The sequence below is a fragment of the Dendrobates tinctorius genome, unplaced genomic scaffold (assembly GCF_039654945.1).
Source record: "Dendrobates tinctorius isolate UK_male_01 unplaced genomic scaffold, ASM3965494v1 ptg000152l, whole genome shotgun sequence".
Taxonomy (NCBI): domain Eukaryota; kingdom Metazoa; phylum Chordata; class Amphibia; order Anura; family Dendrobatidae; genus Dendrobates; species Dendrobates tinctorius.
In genome coordinates this window covers 5,327,173-5,350,819 of record NW_027361819.1, presented here as the reverse complement: position 1 = coordinate 5,350,819, position 23,647 = coordinate 5,327,173, and the positions used below count along the sequence as shown (strand labels likewise).

General features: G+C 47.5%; 1 protein-coding gene across 1 annotated transcript in view; it reads left to right on the top strand.

Annotated features, from left to right (window-relative positions):
- Positions 1-4,696: 4,696 nt before the first annotated feature.
- Positions 4,697-23,647, top strand: part of LOC141050810 (nuclear factor 7, brain-like) — a 35,986-nt gene continuing 17,035 nt past the window's right edge. The window contains exon 1 of the mRNA XM_073547478.1: positions 4,697-5,023. Within this exon, the coding sequence (XP_073403579.1) occupies positions 4,825-5,023 (199 nt within the window). The 5' untranslated portion in view covers positions 4,697-4,824. The remainder of the gene's footprint in view (positions 5,024-23,647) is intronic.

Genomic DNA, 23,647 nt, shown 5'->3' with positions numbered 1-23,647 from the left:
TGAAAAGAGGAAATCGGAGAAACCAGGGGAAGAGTCTTGAGGAGATCATTTGCATATTCGCAGTGCCTTCTGGGATAAGTGAAGAGTCTCCGCGAGCTCAACGATCACTGGGTTTTGGCCGTTGCAGCTGAAAAGAGGAAATCGGAGAAACCAGGGGAAGAGTCTTGAGGAGATCATTTGCATATTCGCAGTGCCTTCTGGGATAAGTGAAGAGTCTCCGCGAGCTCAACGATCACTGGGTTTTGGCCGTTGCAGCTGAAAAGAGGAAATCTGAGAAACCGCGCGAATTTTGGCTCATCTTTCTTCTTTTTAAGAAATCTCAAGATGGAAGAGGCCAGGAGCCATTTGGTGAGCTGCATTTCTTGCTACATGTTCACAGATTTACCAGTGGAAAAGCCAAACTTCACATGCCACAAATGCAGCTTGTGTCCCTGTTGGAGGAAAAGTTGCAAAATCTCGAAGAGAGGTTAGCTACGTTGAAGATCATTAAGGAAGGTGAAGAGTTCTTGGACAGAGCAGAATTATCTCTTCATGTTACAGAAAGAGAAGAAATTCGAAGTGCACCTGAAGAAACAGAGGATTGGAGACATGTGACCCAGAGAAGCAAGAGGATCAGGAGGCAGTCAGCACCCATACTGCTCAGAAACCAGTACCAGGCTCTCACGCAGGAAAACGATGAAGAAATACATCAGGATAAGACTTTGCCAACAAACAGCAACCTTGTACGCCTTCAGAGTCCTCCTGGATGGAGAAAGAAAAATGTTGTGAAGAAGAAACGGAGAGTTGTGGTCATGGGGGATTCCCTGTTGAGAGGAACAGAGGCCGCTATCTGCAGACCGGATATAACTTCAAGAGAAATGTGCTGTCTTCCAGGTGCAAAAATTAAAGATGTGTCTGACAGGATATCAGGACTCTTCAGACCTACAGATGACTACCCATTCCTGCTACTACATGTGGGGACAAATGACACCGCAAGAAACGACCTGGAAACCATCTGCAGAGACTTTGAAGACTTAGGCAAGAAAGTGAAAGAACTGGGGGCGCAGGTGGTCTTCTCTTCCATCCTCCCAGTGGATGGCCATGGAACAAGGAGGTGGAATAAGATTCTGCAGGTGAACAACTGGCTACGTCGATGGTGCCGTCAGCAACGATTTGGATTTCTGGATCACGGAGTGAACTACTTATACGATGGACTACTTGCTAGAGATGGGGTGCACCTTACGAAGACTGGAAAGCAGGTATTTGGAAGTCGCCTTGCTACACTTGTAAGGAGAGCTTTAAACTAGAACAACATGGGAAGGGAAGCAAAAGACCAGAAAAAGCCATACACCTGACAAATGCTACTGAGAACTCTGCTATTAGAAGTGGAAAGGAAGAACAAAGACGAAAAAATCTAATTAAAAAAAATATTGGAGAAAGAGAAACCAATCACAAACTAAAATGTTTCTATACTAATGCACAAAGCATGGGCAACAAACAAGGAGAATTGGAACTACTAACACAGGAAAAGAAATATGATGTCATTGGAATCACTGAAACTTGGTGGGACAATACACATGATTGGAATACAAGACTAGAAGGATACAACTTATTTGCAAGAAACAGACTTGATAAACGAGGAGGGGGTGTCGCATTGTATGTTAGAAACGCGTATATCTGCACAGAGATTGAAGCTTCAGAGACTGGGAGTTCTGTGGAAACTGTTTGGGTAAGAATACAAGGACAGAACAATGGAAAGGACACCATTGTAGGCATTTACTACAGGCCGCCTGTGCAAGCTGAAGATATGGATGAACTCTTTATGCATCAAATGGCCAAGTTCTCCAAAAAATATGACATAGTTGTCATGGGAGATTTCAACTATCCAGACATTTGTTGGGAATCTCTCTCAGGCAAAACTAACAGGTCAAGGAAATTCTTATCCTCTCTTGCTGACAACTTTATCTTCCAAAAGGTAAAGGAGAAAACAAGGGGAACTGCTACCTTGGATCTAATCCTTATAAACAGGGAGGAAATGGTTGAGGAGGTAAAAGTGGCTGGGACCCTAGGAGGTAGCGACCATGCTATTTTAGAATTTTGGATAACTAGAGGCGGAAGACCTGTGAAGACTCAGACGTCAAGGTTAGATTTCAGAAAGGCAGATTTTAAGGGATTCAGAAAGAGAATTGGAGGGATCCAATGGCTGGATATCCTTAAAGACAAAAATGTCCAGGAAGGATGGGAAATCTTGAAAAATGAAATTCTCAAAGCACAGTTGTTAACAATTCCGAAAAGAGGGAAGAATAGGAAGCATTTAAGGAAACCAGGATGGATGAACACAGAACTTAAGCACATGCTAAAAAGGAAGCAAAAAATGTTTATAAAATGGAAAGAAGGAGGCATATCTAAAGAAGAATATAATGCTGTCTGCAGAACCTGCAAGGCACAAATCAGATTATCTAAAGCTGAAAATGAATTGAGGCTTGCAAGAGATGTCAAAAGCAATAATAAAGGATTTTGGGGATATGTCAAAAGTAAAAGAAAAGTCAAAGATGCTATAGGATTTTTACAGGATGAAAATGATGAAATGGTAAGACAGGATGTTGAGAAGGCTGAACTTTTAAATTCCTATTTTGCATCTGTTTTCTCTCAGAAAGGAAATGTAACATCAACTGTTCTTCACTGTCCTATTAAGGGAATAGAAGAATCCAGGATATCTATAAACAGAAAGATAGTGAGGAAACACTTAGCTAACCTAAATGTATTCAAGTCTCCAGGTCCAGATGAATTACACCCCAGAGTACTGAAGGAGATAGCAGAAGAAATTTTTGAACCCCTCTCCATAATCTTTGAAAATTCTTGGAGAACAGGAGAAGTGCCAGAAGACTGGAGAAGAGCAAATGTTGTTCCTATCTTCAAAAAGGGGAAGAAGGTGGACCCAGGCAACTATAGGCCGGTGAGTCTGACTTCTATACCAGGAAAGATCTTTGAACAAATTATTAAACAACATGTATGTCAGTACCTGGATAAGAATGAAGTGATCAAACAGAGTCAGCATGGGTTTGTAACTAATAAGTCATGTCAGACTAACTTAATTTCCTTCTATGATGGTATTACTGATTGGGTGGATCAAGGAAATGCTGTAGATATAGTATATCTTGACTTCAGCAAAGCATTTGACAAAGTCTCTCATACAATCCTTATTGAAAAAATGACTAAGTATGGAATGGACAAGGCAACTGTTAGGTGGATTCATAACTGGCTTAGTGATCGGACCCAAAGAGTGGTCGTAAATGGCTGCACATCCAGTTGGAGGAATGTCTCAAGTGGGGTACCACAGGGCTCTGTCCTGGGCCCTGTATTGTTCAACATCTTTATCAACGATTTAGATGAAGGAATTGAGGGTAAACTGATTAAATTTGCTGATGACACAAAGCTAGGAGGGATAGCTAATACTAGAGAAGAGAGAGAGAGGATTCAAAAAGATTTAAATAAACTGGAGCAGTGGGCAGCAACTAACAGAATGGTTTTTAACAGGGAGAAATGCAAAGTACTACATCTGGGCAATAAAAATGAAAAAAGCATATATAGAATGGGAGGAATAGGCCTAAGTGACAGCACATGTGAAAAAGACTTGGGTATACTAATAGATCACAGACTGAATATGAGTCAACAGTGTGATGCAGCAGCAAAAAAGGCAAATGCAATTCTAGGATGTATTAACAGAAGCATACAGTCTAGATCACGTGAAGTAATTATTTCCCTCTACTCCTCTTTGGTCAGACCTCATCTGGAATATTGTGTCCAGTTTTGGGCACCACATTTTAAAAAAGACATCAACAAACTGGAGCAAGTTCAGAAAAGAGCGACCAGAATGGTGACCGGTCTGCAAACCCTGTCTTATGAGGAAAGGTTGCAGGATTTGGGAATGTTTAGTTTGCAAAAGAGAAGACTGAGAGGAGACTTAATAGCTGTCTACAAATATCTAAAGGGCTGTCACATTGTAGAAGGATCAACTTTATTCTCATTTGCACAAGGAAAGACTAGAAGCAATGGGATGAAACTGAATGGGAGGAGACACAGATTAGATATTAGAAAAAAGTTTTTGACAGTTAGAGTGATCAATGAGTGGAACAGGCTGCCACGAGAAGTGGTGAGTTCTCCTTCAATGGAAGTCTTCAAACAGAGGCTGGACAGACATCTAACTGGGATGATTTAGCGAATCCTGCTTTCAGCAGGGGGTTGGACCAGATGGCCCAGGAGGTCCCTTCCAACTCTACCATTCTATGACATCTCCGCATTGCCAACCCAAACATGCGCGTGACACAGAGAGACCGATGATCTGCCAACCCCCAAATAGGCGAGCAACCCAATCAGCCCCAATGTCACTGCTGCCTATTAGTGCAGGAAGCCGTTTATCACATCCAGCTGCCTCTGGCACATCACCATGCTTTACACTGCAGCACTGCTAGTTCCTTTAGGCCGCAGCTGGCTTCCGTCTGGTGCAGGGCTGAGGTGATAGAGTCCCTGTGTGCACAGATGAGGCTGCACATCCGCCTGGGCCTACAGATCTATGCGCCGAGTGCTGCTCTGCCGCCTGCTCCTCCCCCGGTGCGCAGCGCCCTCTGCTGGTGGCTCAGGTGGCTCCCACGTGCGGGGCCGGAGGCCGCCATACTATTGTCCTACAAACCGGAAGACGCGTTACGTGCTTGGGAAAGGCGCATGCGCAGTTCGCACTGTAGAATCGGGCGCGCAGTCCAGCATCTGTGCTCAGGCCCCCCCTCCTCTGTGTGAGGTAACGACGGTGTCCAGGCCCCCCGCTCTCCGGTACCGCAGCCCCCAGCCATGGCCGCCACAGCACAACCCGATGTCTCCGAGCTGGAGAAGAAAGACGTCCTGGCCGGGGACGAGGCGGACAACGAGGAGGCCATGGACGAGGAGGAAGACGACGAGGGCGGAGATGGAGACGACGGGGACGTGGAGGAAGATGTGATCGTGCAGATCGGAGCCACGTACTCGTGCAAGAGGCAGGACGGCTCCTACCGTGAGTGATCTATCCCCCTGTATACCGCGTATCCCCCTATATACTGTATATACAGGACGGCTCCTACCGTGAGTGATATATCCCCCTGTATACCGCGTATCCCCCTATATACTGTATATACAGGACGGCTCCTACCGTGAGTGATATATCCCCCTGTATACCGCGTATCCCCCTATATACTGTATATACAGGACGGCTCCTACCGTGAGTGATATATCCCCCTGTATACCGCGTATCCCCCTATATACTGTATATACAGGACGGCTCCTACCGTGAGTGATATATCCCCCTCTATACCGCGTATCCCCCTATATACTGTATATACAGGACGGCTCCTACCGTGAGTGATATATCCCCCTCTATACCGCGTATCCCCCTATATACTGTATATACAGGACGGCTCCTACCGTGAGTGATATATCCCCCTCTATACCGCGTATCCCCCTATATACTGTATATACAGGACGGCTCCTACCGTGAGTGATATATCCCCCTCTATACCGCGTATCCCCCTATATACTGTATATACAGGACGGCTCCTACTGCGAGTGATATATCCCCCTGTATACCGCGTATCCCCCTATATACTGTATATACAGGACGGCTCCTACCGTGAGTGATATATCCCCCTGTATACCGCGTATCCCCCTATATACTGTATACACAGGACGGCTCCTACCGTGAGTGATATATCCCCCTGTATACCGCGTATCCCCCTATATACTGTATATACAGGACGGCTCCTACCGTGAGTGATATATCCCCCTGTATACCGCGTATCCCCCTATATACTGTATATACAGGACGGCTCCTACCGTGAGTGATATATCCCCCTGTATACCGCGTATCCCCCTATATACTGTATATACAGGACGGCTCCTACCGTGAGTGATATATCCCCCTGTATACCGCGTATCCCCCTATATACTGTATATACAGGACGGCTCCTACCGTGAGTGATATATCCCCCTGTATACCGCGTATCCCCCTATATACTGTATATACAGGACGGCTCCTACCGTGAGTGATATATCCCCCTGTATACCGCGTATCCCCCTATATACTGTATATACAGGACGGCTCCTACCGTGAGTGATATATCCCCCTCTATACCGCGTATCCCCCTATATACTGTATATACAGGACGGCTCCTACCGTGAGTGATATATCCCCCTCTATACCGCGTATCCCCCTATATACTGTATATACAGGACGGCTCCTACCGTGAGTGATATATCCCCCTGTATGCCGTGTATCCCCCTATATACTGTATATACAGGACGGCTCCTACCGTGAGTGATATATCCCCCTGTATACCGCGTATCCCCCTATATACTGTATATACAGGACGGCTCCTACCGTGAGTGATATATCCCCCTGTATACCGCGTATCCCCCTATATACTGTATATACAGGACGGCTCCTACCGTGAGTGATATATCCCCCTGTATACCGTGTATCCCCCTATATACTGTATATACAGGACGGCTCCTACCGTGAGTGATATATCCCCCTGTATACCGTGTATCCCCCTATATACTGTATATACAGGACGGCTCCTACCGTGAGTGATATATCCCCCTGTATACCGTGTATCCCCCTATATACTGTATATACAGGACGGCTCCTACCGTGAGTGATATATCCCCCTGTATACCGCGTATCCCCCTATATACTGTATATACAGGACGGCTCCTACCGTGAGTGATATATCCCCCTGTATACAGCGTATCCCCCTATATACTGTATATACAGGACGGCTCCTACCGTGAGTGATATATCCCCCTGTATACCGCGTATCCCCCTATATACTGTATATACAGGACGGCTCCTACCGTGAGTGATATATACCCCTGTATACCGCGTATCCCCCTATATACTGTATATACAGGACGGCTCCTACCGTGAGTGATATATCCCCCTGTATACCGCGTATCCTCCTATATACTGTATATACAGGACGGCTCCTACCGTGAGTGATATATCCCCCTGTATACCGCGTATCCCCCTATATACTGTATATACAGGACGGCTCCTACCGTGAGTGATATATCCCCCTCTATACCGCGTATCCCCCTATATACTGTATATACAGGACGGCTCCTACCGTGAGTGATATATCCCCCTCTATACCGCGTATCCCCCTATATACTGTATATACAGGACGGCTCCTACCGTGAGTGATATATCCCCCTGTATACCGCGTATCCCCCTATATACTGTATATACAGAACGGCTCCTACCGTGAGTGATATATCCCCCTGTATACCGCGTATCCCCCTATATACTGTATATACAGGACGGCTCCTACCGTGAATGATATATCCCCCTCTATACCGCGTATCCCCCTATATACTGTATACACAGGACGGCTCCTACCGTGAGTGATATATCCCCCTGTATACCGCGTATCCCCCTATATACTGTATATACAGGACGGCTCCTACCGTGAGTGATATATCCCCCTGTATACCGCGTATCCCCCTATATACTGTATATACAGGACGGCTCCTACCGTGAGTGATATGTCCCCATGTATACCGCGTATCCCCCTATATACTGTATATACAGGACGGCTCCTACCGTGAGTGATATATCCCCCTCTATACCGCGTATCCCCCTATATACTGTATATACAGGACGGCTCCTACCGTGAGTGATATATCCCCCTGTATACCGCGTATCCCCCTATATACTGTATATACAGGACGGCTCCTACCGTGAGTGATATATCCCCCTGTATACCGCGTATCCCCCTATATACTGTATATACAGGACTGCTCCTACCGTGAGTGATATATCCCCCTGTATACCGCGTATCCCCCTATATACTGTATATACAGGACGGCTCCTACCGTGAGTGATAAATCCCCCTGTATACCGCGTATCCCCCTATATACTGTATATACAGGACAGCTCCTACCGTGAGTGATATGTCCCCATGTATACCGCGCATCCCCCTATATACTGTATATACAGGACGGCTCCTACCGTGAGTGATATATCCCCCTGTATACCGCGTATCCCCCTATATACTGTATATACAGGACGGCTCCTACCGTGAGTGATATATCCCCCTGTATACCGCGTATCCCCCTATATACTGTATATACAGGACGGCTCCTACCGTGAGTGATATATCCCCCTCTATACCGCGTATCCCCCTATATACTGTATATACAGGACGGCTCCTACCGTGAGTGATATATCCCCCTGTATACCGCGTATCCCCCTATATACTGTATATACAGGACGGTTCCTACCGTGAGTGATATATCCCCCTGTATACCGCGTATCCCCCTATATACTGTATATACAGGACGGCTCCTACCGTGAGTGATATATCCCCCTGTATACCGTGTATCCCCCTATATACTGTATATACAGGACGGCTCCTACCGTGATTGATATATCCCCCTGTATACCGCGTATCCCCCTATATACTGTATATACAGGACGGCTCCTACCGTGAGTGATATATCCCCCTGTATACCGCGTATCCCCCTATATACTGTATATACAGGACGGCTCCTACCGTGAGTGATATATCCCCCTGTATACCGCGTATCCCCCTATATACTGTATATACAGGACGGCTCCTACCGTGAGTGATATATCCCCCTCTATACCGCGTATCCCCCTATATACTGTATATACATGACGGCTCCTACCGTGAGTGATATATCCCCCTGTATACCGCGTATCCCCCTATATACTGTATATACAGGACGGCTCCTACCGTGAGTGATATATCCCCCTGTATACCGCGCATCCCCCTATATACTGTATATACAGGACGGCTCCTACCGTGAGTGATATATCCCCCTCTATACCGCGCATCCCCCTATATACTGTATATACAGGACGGCTCCTACCGTGAGTGATATATCCCCCTGTATACCGCGTATCCTCCTATATACTGTATATACAGGACGGCTCCTACCGTGAGTGATATATCCCCCTGTATACCGCGTATCCCCCTATATACTGTATATACAGGACGGCTCCTACCGTGAGTGATATATCCCCCTGTATACCGCGTATCCTCCTATATACTGTATATACAGGACGGCTCCTACCGTGAGTGATATATCCCCCTGTATACCGCGTATCCCCCTATATACTGTATATACAGGACTGCTCCTACCGTGAGTGATATATCCCCCTGTATACCGCGCATCCCCCTATATACTGTATATACAGGACGGCTCCTACCGTGAGTGATATATCCCCCTGTATACCGCGTATCCTCCTATATACTGTATATACAGGACGGCTCCTACCGTGAGTGATATATCCCCCTGTATACCGCGTATCCCCCTATATAGTGTATATACAGGACGGCTCCTACCGTGAGTGATATATCCCCCTGTATACCGCGTATCCCCCTATATACTGTATATACAGGACGGCTCCTACCGTGAGTGATATATCCCCCTCTATACCGCGTATCCCCCTATATACTGTATATACAGGACGGCTCCTACCGTGAGTGATATATCCCCCTGTATACCGCGTATCCTCCTATATACTGTATATACAGGACGGCTCCTACCGTGAGTGATATATCCCCCTGTATACCGCGTATCCCCCTTTATACTGTATATACAGGACGGCTCCTACCGTGAGTGATATATCCCCCTCTATACCGCGTATCCCCCTATATACTGTATATACAGGACGGCTCCTACCGTGAGTGATATATCCCCCTGTATACCGCGTATCCCCCTATATACTGTATATACAGGACGGCTCCTACCGTGAGTGATATATCCCCCTCTATACCGCGTATCCCCCTATATACTGTATATACAGGACGGCTCCTACCGTGAGTGATATATCCCCCTCTATACCGCGTATCCCCCTATATACTGTATATACAGTACAGCTCCTACCGTGAGTGATATATCCCCCTGTATACCGCGTATCCCCCTATATACTGTATATACAGGACGGCTCCTACCGTGAGTGATATATCCCCCTCTATACCGCGTATTCCCCTATATACTGTATATACAGGATGGCTCCTACCGTGAGTGATATATCCCCCTCTATACCGCGTATCCCCCTATATAGTGTATATACAGGACGGCTCCTACCGTGACTGATATATCCCCCTGTATACCGCGTATCCCCCTATATACTGTATATACAGGACGGCTCCTACCGTGAGTGATATATCCCCCTGTATACCGCGTATCCCCCTATATACTGTATATACAGGACGGCTCCTACCGTGAGTGATATATCCCCCTGTATACCGCGTATCCCCCTATATACTGTATATACAGGACGGCTCCTACCGTGAGTGATATATCCCCCTCTATACCACGTATCCCCCTATATACTGTATATACAGGACGGCTCCTACCGTGAGTGATATATCCCCCTCTATACCGCGTATCCCCCTATATAGTGTATATACAGGACGGCTCCTACCGTGACTGATATATCCCCCTGTATACCGCGTATCCCCCTATATACTGTATATACAGGACGACTCCTACCGTGAGTGATATATCCCCCTGTATACCGCGTATCCCCCTATATACTGTATATACAGGACGGCTCCTACCGTGAGTGATATATACCCCTCTATACCGCGTATCCCCCTATATACTGTATATACAGGACGGCTCCTACCGTGAGTGATATATACCCCTCTATACCGCGTATCCCCCTATATACTGTATATACAGGACGACTCCTACCGTGAGTGATATATCCCCCTGTATACCGCGTATCCCCCTATATACTGTATATACAGGACGGCTCCTACCGTGAGTGATATATCCCCCTGTATACTGCGTATCCCCCTATATACTGTATATACAGGACGGCTCCTACCGTGAGTGATATATCCCCCTCTATACCACGTATCCCCCTATATACTGTATATACAGGACGGCTCCTACCGTGAGTGATATATCCCCCTGTATACCGCGTATCCTCCTATATACTGTATATACAGGACGGCTCCTACCGTGAGTGATATATCCCCCTGTATACCGCGTATCCCCCTATATACTGTATATACAGGACGGCTCCTACCGTGAGTGATATATCCCCCTGTATACCGCGTATCCCCCTATATACTGTATATACAGGACGGCTCCTACCGCGAGTGATATATCCCCTTGTATACCGCGTATCCCACTATATACTGTATATACAGGACGGCTCCTACCGCTAGTGATATATCCCCCTCTATACCGCGTATCCCCCTATATACTGTATATACAGGACGGCTCCTACCGCGAGTGATATATCCCCCTGTATACCGCGTATCCCCCTATATACTGTATATACAGGACGGCTCCTACCGTGAGTGATATATCCCCCTGTATACCGCGCATCCCCCTATATACTGTACATACAGGACGGCTCCTACCGTGAGTGATATATCCCCCTGTATACCGCGCATCCCCCTATATACTGTATATACAGGACGGCTCCTACCGTGAGTGATATATCCCCCTGTATACCGCGCATCCCCCTATATACTGTATATACAGGACGGCTCCTACCGTGAGTGATATATCCCCCTGTATACCGCGTATCCCCCTGTATACTGTATATACAGGACGGCTCCTACCGTGAGTGATATATCCCCCTCTATACCGCGTATCCCCCTGTATACTTTATATACAGGACGGCTACTACCGTGAGTGATATATACCCCTGTATACCGCGTATCCCCCTATTTACAGATCGGCTCCTACCGTGAGTGATATATACCCCTGTATACCGCGTATCCCCCTATATACTGTATATACAGGACGGCTCCTACCGTGAGTGATATACACCCCTCTGTACCGCGTATCCCTCTATATACTGTATATACAGGACGGCTCCTACCGTGAGTGATATATCCCCCTCTATACCGCGTATCCCCCTATATACTGTATATACAGGACGGCTCCTACCGTGAGTGATATATCCCCCTGTATACCGCGTATCCCCCTATATACTGTATATACAGGACGGTTCCTACCGTGAGTGATATATCCCCCTGTATACCGCGTATCCCCCTATATACTGTATATACAGGACGGCTCCTACCGTGAGTGATATATCCCCCTGTATACCGCGTATCCCCCTATATACTGTATATACAGGACGGCTCCTACCGTGAGTGATATATCCCCCTGTATACCGCGTATCCCCCTATATACTGTATATACAGGACGGCTCCTACCGTGAGTGATATATCCCCCTCTATACCGCGTATCCCCCTATATACTGTATATACATGACGGCTCCTACCGTGAGTGATATATCCCCCTCTATACCGCGTATCCCCCTATATACAGGACGGCTCCTACCGTGAGTGATATATCCCCCTGTATACCGCGTATCCCCCTTTATACTGTATATACAGGACGGCTCCTACCGTGAGTGATATATCCCCCTCTATACCGCGTATCCCCCTATATACTGTATATACAGGACGGCTCCTACCGTGAGTGATATATCCCCCTGTATACCGCGTATCCCCCTATATACTGTATATACAGGACGGCTCCTACCGTGAGTGATATATCCCCCTCTATACCGCGTATCCCCCTATATACTGTATATACAGGACGGCTCCTACCGTGAGTGATATATCCCCCTCTATACCGCGTATCCCCCTATATACTGTATATACAGGACGGCTCCTACCGTGAGTGATATATCCCCCTGTATACCGCGTATCCCCCTATATACTGTATATACAGGACGGCTCCTACCGTGAGTGATATATCCCCCTGTATACCGCGTATCCCCCTATATACTGTATATACAGGACGGCTCCTACCGTGAGTGATATATCCCCCTCTATACCGCGTATTCCCCTATATACTGTATATACAGGACGGCTCCTACCGTGAGTGATATATCCCCCTCTATACCGCGTATCCCCCTATATAGTGTATATACAGGACGGCTCCTACCGTGACTGATATATCCCCCTGTATACCGCGTATCCCCCTATATACTGTATATACAGGACGGCTCCTACCGTGAGTGATATATCCCCCTGTATACCGCGTATCCCCCTATATACTGTATATACAGGACGGCTCCTACCGTGAGTGATATATCCCCCTGTATACCGCGTATCCCCCTATATACTGTATATACAGGACGGCTCCTACCGTGAGTGATATATCCCCCTCTATACCACGTATCCCCCTATATACTGTATATACAGGACGGCTCCTACCGTGAGTGATATATCCCCCTGTATACCGCGTATCCTCCTATATACTGTATATACAGGACGGCTCCTACCGTGAGTGATATATCCCCCTGTATACCGCGTATCCCCCTATATACTGTATATACAGGACGGCTCCTACCGTGAGTGATATATCCCCCTGTATACCGCGTATCCCCCTATATACTGTATATACAGGACGGCTCCTACCGCGAGTGATATATCCCCTTGTATACCGCGTATCCCACTATATACTGTATATACAGGACGGCTCCTACCGCTAGTGATATATCCCCCTCTATACCGCGTATCCCCCTATATACTGTATATACAGGACGGCTCCTACCGCGAGTGATATATCCCCCTGTATACCGCGTATCCCCCTATATACTGTATATACAGGACGGCTCCTACCGTGAGTGATATATCCCCCTGTATACCGCGCATCCCCCTATATACTGTACATACAGGACGGCTCCTACCGTGAGTGATATATCCCCCTGTATACCGCGCATCCCCCTATATACTGTATATACAGGACGGCTCCTACCGTGAGTGATATATCCCCCTGTATACCGCGCATCCCCCTATATACTGTATATACAGGACGGCTCCTACCGTGAGTGATATATCCCCCTGTATACCGCGTATCCCCCTGTATACTGTATATACAGGACGGCTCCTACCGTGAGTGATATATCCCCCTCTATACCGCGTATCCCCCTGTATACTTTATATACAGGACGGCTACTACCGTGAGTGATATATACCCCTGTATACCGCGTATCCCCCTATTTACAGATCGGCTCCTACCGTGAGTGATATATACCCCTGTATACCGCGTATCCCCCTATATACTGTATATACAGGACGGCTCCTACCGTGAGTGATATACACCCCTCTGTACCGCTTATCCCTCTATATACTGTATATACAGGACGGCTCCTACCGTGAGTGATATATCCCCCTCTATACCGCGTATCCCCCTATATACTGTATATACAGGACGGCTCCTACCGTGAGTGATATATCCCCCTGTATACCGCGTATCCCCCTATATACTGTATATACAGGACGGTTCCTACCGTGAGTGATATATCCCCCTGTATACCGCGTATCCCCCTATATACTGTATATACAGGACGGCTCCTACCGTGAGTGATATATCCCCCTGTATACCGCGTATCCCCCTATATACTGTATATACAGGACGGCTCCTACCGTGAGTGATATATCCCCCTGTATACCGCGTATCCCCCTATATACTGTATATACAGGACGGCTCCTACCGTGAGTGATATATCCCCCTGTATACCGCGTATCCCCCTATATACTGTATATACAGGACGGCTCCTACCGTGAGTGATATATCCCCCTGTATACCGCGTATCCCCCTATATACTGTATATACAGGACGGCTCCTACCGTGAGTGATATATCCCCCTCTATACCGCGTATCCCCGTATATACTGTATATACATGACGGCTCCTACCGTGAGTGATATATCCCCCTGTATACCGCGTATCCCCCTATATACTGTATATACAGGACGGCTCCTACCGTGAGTGATATATCCCCCTGTATACCGCGCATCCCCCTATATACTGTATATACAGGACGGCTCCTACCGTGAGTGATATATCCCCCTCTATACCGCGCATCCCCCTATATACTGTATATACAGGACGGCTCCTACCGTGAGTGATATATCCCCCTGTATACCGCGTATCCTCCTATATACTGTATATACAGGACGGCTCCTACCGTGAGTGATATATCCCCCTGTATACCGCGTATCCCCCTATATACTGTATATACAGGACTGCTCCTACCGTGAGTGATATATCCCCCTGTATACCGCGCATCCCCCTATATACTGTATATACAGGACGGCTCCTACCGTGAGTGATATATCCCCCTGTATACCGCGCATCCTCCTATATACTGTATATACAGGACGGCTCCTACCGTGAGTGATATATCCCCCTGTATACCGCATATCCCCCTATATACTGTATATACAGGACGGCTCCTACCGTGAGTGATATATCCCCCTGTATACCGCGTATCCCCCTATATACTGTATATACAGGACGGCTCCTACCGTGAGTGATATATCCCCCTCTATACCGCGTATCCCCCTATATACTGTATATACAGGACGGCTCCTACCGTGAGTGATATATCCCCCTGTATACCGCGTATCCCCCTTTATACTGTATATACAGGACGGCTCCTACGGTGAGTGATATATCCCCCTCTATACCGCGTATCCCCCTATATACTGTATATACAGGACGGCTCCTACCGTGAGTGATATATCCCCCTGTATACCGCGTATCCCCCTATATACTGTATATACAGGACGGCTCCTACCGTGAGTGATATATCCCCCTCTATACCGCGTATCCCCCTATATACTGTATATACAGGACGGCTCCTACCGTGAGTGATATATCCCCCTCTATACCGCGTATCCCCCTATATACTGTATATACAGGACGGCTCCTACCGTGAGTGATATATCCCCCTGTATACCGCGTATCCCCCTATATACTGTATATACAGGACGGCTCCTACCGTGAGTGATATATCCCCCTGTATACCGCGTATCCCCCTATATACTGTATATACAGGACGGCTCCTACCGTGAGTGATATATCCCCCTCTATACCGCGTATTCCCCTATATACTGTATATACAGGACGGCTCCTACCGTGAGTGATATATCCCCCTCTATACCGCGTATCCCCCTATATAGTGTATATACAGGACGGCTCCTACCGTGACTGATATCCCCCTGTATACCGCGTATCCCCCTATATACTGTATATACAGGACGGCTCCTACCGTGAGTGATATATCCCCCTGTATACCGCGTATCCCCCTATATACTGTATATACAGGACGGCTCCTACCGTGAGTGATATATCCCCCTGTATACCGCGTATCCCCCTATATACTGTATATACAGGACGGCTCCTACCGTGAGTGATATATCCCCCTCTATACCGCGTATCCCCCTATATACTGTATATACAGGACGGCTCCTACCGTGAGTGATATATCCCCCTGTATACCGCGTATCCTCCTATATACTGTATATACAGGACGGCTCCTACCGTGAGTGATATATCCCCCTGTATACCGCGTATCCCCCTATATACTGTATATACAGGACGGCTCCTACCGTGAGTGATATATCCCCCTGTATACCGCGTATCCCCCTATATACTGTATATACAGGACGGCTCCTACCGCGAGTGATATATCCCCTTGTATACCGCGTATCCCACTATATACTGTATATACAGGACGGCTCCTACCGCTAGTGATATATCCCCCTCTATACCGCGTATCCCCCTATATACTGTATATACAGGACGGCTCCTACCGCGAGTGATATATCCCCCTGTATACCGCGTATCCCCCTATATACTGTATATACAGGACGGCTCCTACCGTGAGTGATATATCCCCCTGTATACCGCGCATCCCCCTATATACTGTACATACAGGACGGCTCCTACCGTGAGTGATATATCCCCCTGTATACCGCGCATCCCCCTATATACTGTATATACAGGACGGCTCCTACCGTGAGTGATATATCCCCCTGTATACCGCGCATCCCCCTATATACTGTATATACAGGACGGCTCCTACCGTGAGTGATATATCCCCCTGTATACCGCGTATCCCCCTGTATACTGTATATACAGGACGGCTCCTACCGTGAGTGATATATCCCCCTCTATACCGCGTATCCCCCTGTATACTTTATATACAGGACGGCTACTACCGTGAGTGATATATACCCCTGTATACCGCGTATCCCCCTATTTACAGATCGGCTCCTACCGTGAGTGATATATACCCCTGTATACCGCGTATCCCCCTATATACTGTATATACAGGACGGCTCCTACCGTGAGTGATATACACCCCTCTGTACCGCGTATCCCTCTATATACTGTATATACAGGACGGCTCCTACCGTGAGTGATATATCCCCCTCTATACCGCGTATCCCCCTATATACTGTATATACAGGACGGCTCCTACCGTGAGTGATATATCCCCCTGTATACCGCGTATCCCCCTATATACTGTATATACAGGACGGTTCCTACCGTGAGTGATATATCCCCCTGTATACCGCGTATCCCCCTATATACTGTATATACAGGACGGCTCCTACCGTGAGTGATATATCCCCCTGTATACCGCGTATCCCCCTATATACTGTATATACAGGACGTCTCCTACCGTGAGTGATATATCCCCCTGTATACCGCGTATCCCCCTATATACTGTATATACAGGACGGCTCCTACCGTGAGTGATATATCCCCCTGTATACCGCGTATCCCCCTATATACTGTATATACAGGACGGCTCCTACCGTGAGTGATATATCCCCCTGTATACCGCGTATCCCCCTATATACTGTATATACAGGACGGCTCCTACCGTGAGTGATATATCCCCCTCTATACCGCGTATCCCCCTATATACTGTATATACATGACGGCTCCTACCGTGAGTGATATATCCCCCTGTATACCGCGTATCCCCCTATATACTGTATATACAGGACGGCTCCTACCGTGAGTGATATATCCCCCTGTATAACGCGCATCCCCCTATATACTGTATATACAGGACGGCTCCTACCGTGAGTGATATATCCCCCTCTATACCGCGCATCCCCCTATATACTGTATATACAGGACGGCTCCTACCGTGAGTGATATATCCCCCTGTATACCGCGTATCCTCCTATATACTGTATATACAGGACGGCTCCTACCGTGAGTGATATATCCCCCTGTATACCGCGTATCCCCCTATATACTGTATATACAGGACGGCTCCTACCGTGAGTGATATATCCCCCTGTATACCGCGTATCCTCCTATATACTGTATATACAGGACGGCTCCTACCGTGAGTGATATATCCCCCTGTATACCGCGTATCCCCCTATATACTGTATATACAGGACTGCTCCTACCGTGAGTGATATATCCCCCTGTATACCGCGCATCCCCCTATATACTGTATATACAGGACGGCTCCTACCGTGAGTGATATATCCCCCTGTATACCGCGCATCCTCCTATATACTGTATATACAGGACGGCTCCTACCGTGAGTGATATATCCCCCTGTATACCGCGTATCCCCCTATATACTGTATATACAGGACGGCTCCTACCGTGAGTGATATATCCCCCTGTATACCGCGTATCCCCCTATATACTGTATATACAGGACGGCTCCTACCGTGAGTGATATATCCCCCTCTATACCGCGTATCCCCCTATATACTGTATATACAGGACGGCTCCTACCGTGAGTGATATATCCCCCTGTATACCGCGTATCCCCCTTTATACTGTATATACAGGACGGCTCCTACGGTGAGTGATATATCCCCCTCTATACCGCGTATCCCCCTATATACTGTATATACAGGACGGCTCCTACCGTGAGTGATATATCCCCCTGTATACCGCGTATCCCCCTATATACTGTATATACAGGACGGCTCCTACCGTGAGTGATATATCCCCCTCTATACCGCGTATCCCCCTATATACTGTATATACAGGACGGCTCCTACCGTGAGTGATATATCCCCCTCTATACCGCGTATCCCCCTATATACTGTATATACAGGACAGCTCCTACCGTGAGTGATATATCCCCCTGTATACCGCGTATCCCCCTATATACTGTATATACAGGACGGCTCCTACCGTGAGTGATATATCCCCCTCTATACCGCGTATTCCCCTATATACTGTATATACAGGACGGCTCCTACCGTGAGTGATATATCCCCCTCTATACCGCGTATCCCCCTATATAGTGTATATACAGGACGGCTCCTACCGTGACTGATATATCCCCCTGTATACCGCGTATCCCCCTATATACTGTATATACAGGACGGCTCCTACCGTGAGTGATATATCCCCCTGTATACCGCGTATCCCCCTATATACTGTATATACAGGACGGCTCCTACCGTGAGTGATATATCCCCCTGTATACCGCGTATCCCCCTATATACTGTATATACAGGACGGCTCCTACCGTGAGTGATATATCCCCCTCTATACCACGTATCCCCCTATATACTGTATATACAGGACGGCTCCTACCGTGAGTGATATATCCCCCTCTATACCGCGTATCCCCCTATATAGTGTATATACAGGACGGCTCCTACCGTGACTGATATATCCCCCTGTATACCGCGTATCCCCCTATATACTGTATATACAGGACGACTCCTACCGTGAGTGATATATCCCCCTGTATACCGCGTATCCCCCTATATACTGTATATACAGGACGGCTCCTACCGTGAGTGATATATACCCCTCTATACTGCGTATCCCCCTATATACTGTATATACAGGACGGCTCCTACCGTGAGTGATATATCCCCCTGTATACCGCGTATCCCCCTATATACTGTATATACAGGACGGCTCCTACCGTGAGTGATATATCCCCCTGTATACCGCGTATCCCCCTATATACTGTATATACAGGACGGCTCCTACCGCGAGTGATATATCCCCTTGTATACCGCGTATCCCACTATATACTGTATATACAGGACGGCTCCTACCGCTAGTGATATATCCCCCTCTATACCGCGTATCCCCCTATATACTGTATATACAGGACGGCTCCTACCGCGAGTGATATATCCCCCTGTATACCGCGTATCCCCCTATATACTGTATATACAGGACGGCTCCTACCGTGAGTGATATATCCCCCTGTATACCGCGCATCCCCCTATATACTGTACATACAGGACGGCTCCTACCGTGAGTGATATATCCCCCTGTATACCGCGCATCCCCCTATATACTGTATATACAGGACGGCTCCTACCGTGAGTGATATATCCCCCTGTATACCGCGCATCCCCCTATATACTGTATATACAGGACGGCTCCTACCGTGAGTGATATATCCCCCTGTATACCGCGTATCCCCCTGTATACTGTATATACAGGACGGCTCCTACCGTGAGTGATATATCCCCCTCTATACCGCGTATCCCCCTGTATACTTTATATACAGGACGGCTACTACCGTGAGTGATATATACCCCTGTATACCGCGTATCCCCCTATTTACAGATCGGCTCCTACCGTGAGTGATATATACCCCTGTATACCGCGTATCCCCCTATATACTGTATATACAGGACGGCTCCTACCGTGAGTGATATACACCCCTCTGTACCGCGTATCCCTCTATATACTGTATATACAGGACGGCTCCTACCGTGAGTGATATATCCCCCTCTATACCGCGTATCCCCCTATATACTGTATATACAGGACGGCTCCTACCGTGAGTGATATATCCCCCTCTATACCGCGTATCCCCCTATATACTGTATATACAGGACGGCTCCTACCGTGAGTGATATATCCCCCTGTATACCGCGTATCCCCCTATATACTGTATATACAGGACGGTTCCTACCGTGAGTGATATATCCCCCTGTATACCGCGTATCCCCCTATATACTGTATATACAGGACGGCTCCTACCGTGAGTGATATATCCCCCTGTATACCGTGTATCCCCCTATATACTGTATATACAGGACGGCTCCTACCGTGAGTGATATATCCCCCTGTATACCGCGTATCCCCCTATATACTGTATATACAGGACGGCTCCTACCGTGAGTGATATATCCCCCTGTATACCGCGTATCCCCCTATATACTGTATATACAGGACGCCTCCTACCGTGAGTGATATATCCCCCTGTATACCGCGTATCCCCCTATATACTGTATATACAGGACGGCTCCTACCGTGAGTGATATATCCCCCTCTATACCGCGTATCCCCTTATATACTGTATATACATGACGGCTCCTACCGTGAGTGATATATCCCCCTGTATACCGCGTATCCCCCTATATACTGTATATACAGGACGGCTCCTACCGTGAGTGATATATCCCCCTGTATACCGCGCATCCCCCTATATACTGTATATACAGGACGGCTCCTACCGTGAGTGATATATCCCCCTCTATACCGCGCATCCCCCTATATACTGTATATACAGGACGGCTCCTACCGTGAGTGATATATCCCCCTGTATACCGCGTATCCTCCTATATACTGTATATACAGGACGGCTCCTACCGTGAGTGATATATCCCCCTGTATACCGCGTATCCCCCTATATACTGTATATACAGGACGGCTCCTACCGTGAGTGATATATCCCCCTGTATACCGCGTATCCTCCTATATACTGTATATACAGGACGGCTCCTACCGTGAGTGATATATCCCCCTGTATACCGCGTATCCCCCTTTATACTGTATATACAGGACGGCTCCTACGGTGAGTGATATATCCCCCTCTATACCGCGTATCCCCCTATATACTGTATATACAGGACGGCTCCTACCGTGAGTGATATATCCCCCTGTATACCGCGTATCCCCCTATATACTGTATATACAGGACGGCTCCTACCGTGAGTGATATATCCCCCTCTATACCGCGTATCCCCCTATATACTGTATATACAGGACGGCTCCTACCGTGAGTGATATATCCCCCTCTATACCGCGTATCCCCCTATATACTGTATATACAGGACAGCTCCTACCGTGAGTGATATATCCCCCTGTATACCGCGTATCCCCCTATATACTGTATATACAGGACGGCTCCTACCGTGAGTGATATATCCCCCTCTATACCGCGTATTCCCCTATATACTGTATATACAGGACGGCTCCTACCGTGAGTGATATATCCCCCTCTATACCGCGTATCCCCCTATATAGTGTATATACAGGACGGCTCCTACCGTGACTGATATATCCCCCTGTATACCGCGTATCCCCCTATATACTGTATATACAGGACGGCTCCTACCGTGAGTGATATATCCCCCTGTATACCGCGTATCCCCCTATATACTGTATATACAGGACGGCTCCTACCGTGAGTGATATATCCCCCTGTATACCGCGTATCCCCCTATATACTGTATATACAGGACGGCTCCTACCGTGAGTGATATATCCCCCTCTATACCACGTATCCCCCTATATACTGTATATACAGGACGGCTCCTACCGTGAGTGATATATCCCCCTCTATACCGCGTATCCCCCTATATAGTGTATATACAGGACGGCTCCTACCGTGACTGATATATCCCCCTGTATACCGCGTATCCCCCTATATACTGTATATACAGGACGACTCCTACCGTGAGTGATATATCCCCCTGTATACCGCGTATCCCCCTATATACTGTATATACAGGACGGCTCCTACCGTGAGTGATATATACCCCTCTATACTGCGTATCCCCCTATATACTGTATATACAGGACGGCTCCTACCGTGAGTGATATATACCCCTCTATACCGCGTATCCCCCTATATACTGTATATACAGGACGACTCCTACCGTGAGTGATATATCCCCCTGTATACCGCGTATCCCCCTATATACTGTATATACAGGACGGCTCCTACCGTGAGTGATATATCCCCCTGTATACTGCGTATCCCCCTATATACTGTATATACAGGACGGCTCCTACCGTGAGTGATATATCCCCCTCTATACCACGTATCCCCCTATATACTGTATATACAGGACGGCTCCTACCGTGAGTGATATATCCCCCTGTATACCGCGTATCCTCCTATATACTGTATATACAGGACGGCTCCTACCGTGAGTGATATATCCCCCTGTATACCGCGTATCCCCCTATATACTGTATATACAGGACGGCTCCTACCGTGAGTGATATATCCCCCTGTATACCGCGTATCCCCCTATATACTGTATATACAGGACGGCTCCTACCGTGAGTGATATATCCCCCTGTATACCGCGTATCCCCCTATATACTGTATATACAGGACGGCTCCTACCGTGAGTGATATATCCCCCTGTATACCGCGTATCCCCCTATATACTGTATATACAGGACGGCTCCTACCGTGAGTGATATATCCCCCTGTATACCGCGTATCCCCCTATATACTGTATATACAGGACTGCTCCTACCGTGAGTGATATATCCCCCTGTATACCGCGTATCCTCCTATATACTGTATATACAGGACGGCTCCTACCGTGAGTGATATATCCCCCTGTATACCGCGTATCCCCCTATATACTGTATATACAGGACGGCTCCTACCGTGAGTGATATATCCCCCTGTATACCGCGTATCCTCCTATATACTGTATATACAGGACGGCTCCTACCGTGAGTGATATATCCCCCTGTATACCGCGTATCCCCCTATATACTGTATATACAGGACTGCTCCTACCGTGAGTGATATATCCCCCTGTATACCGCGCATCCCCCTA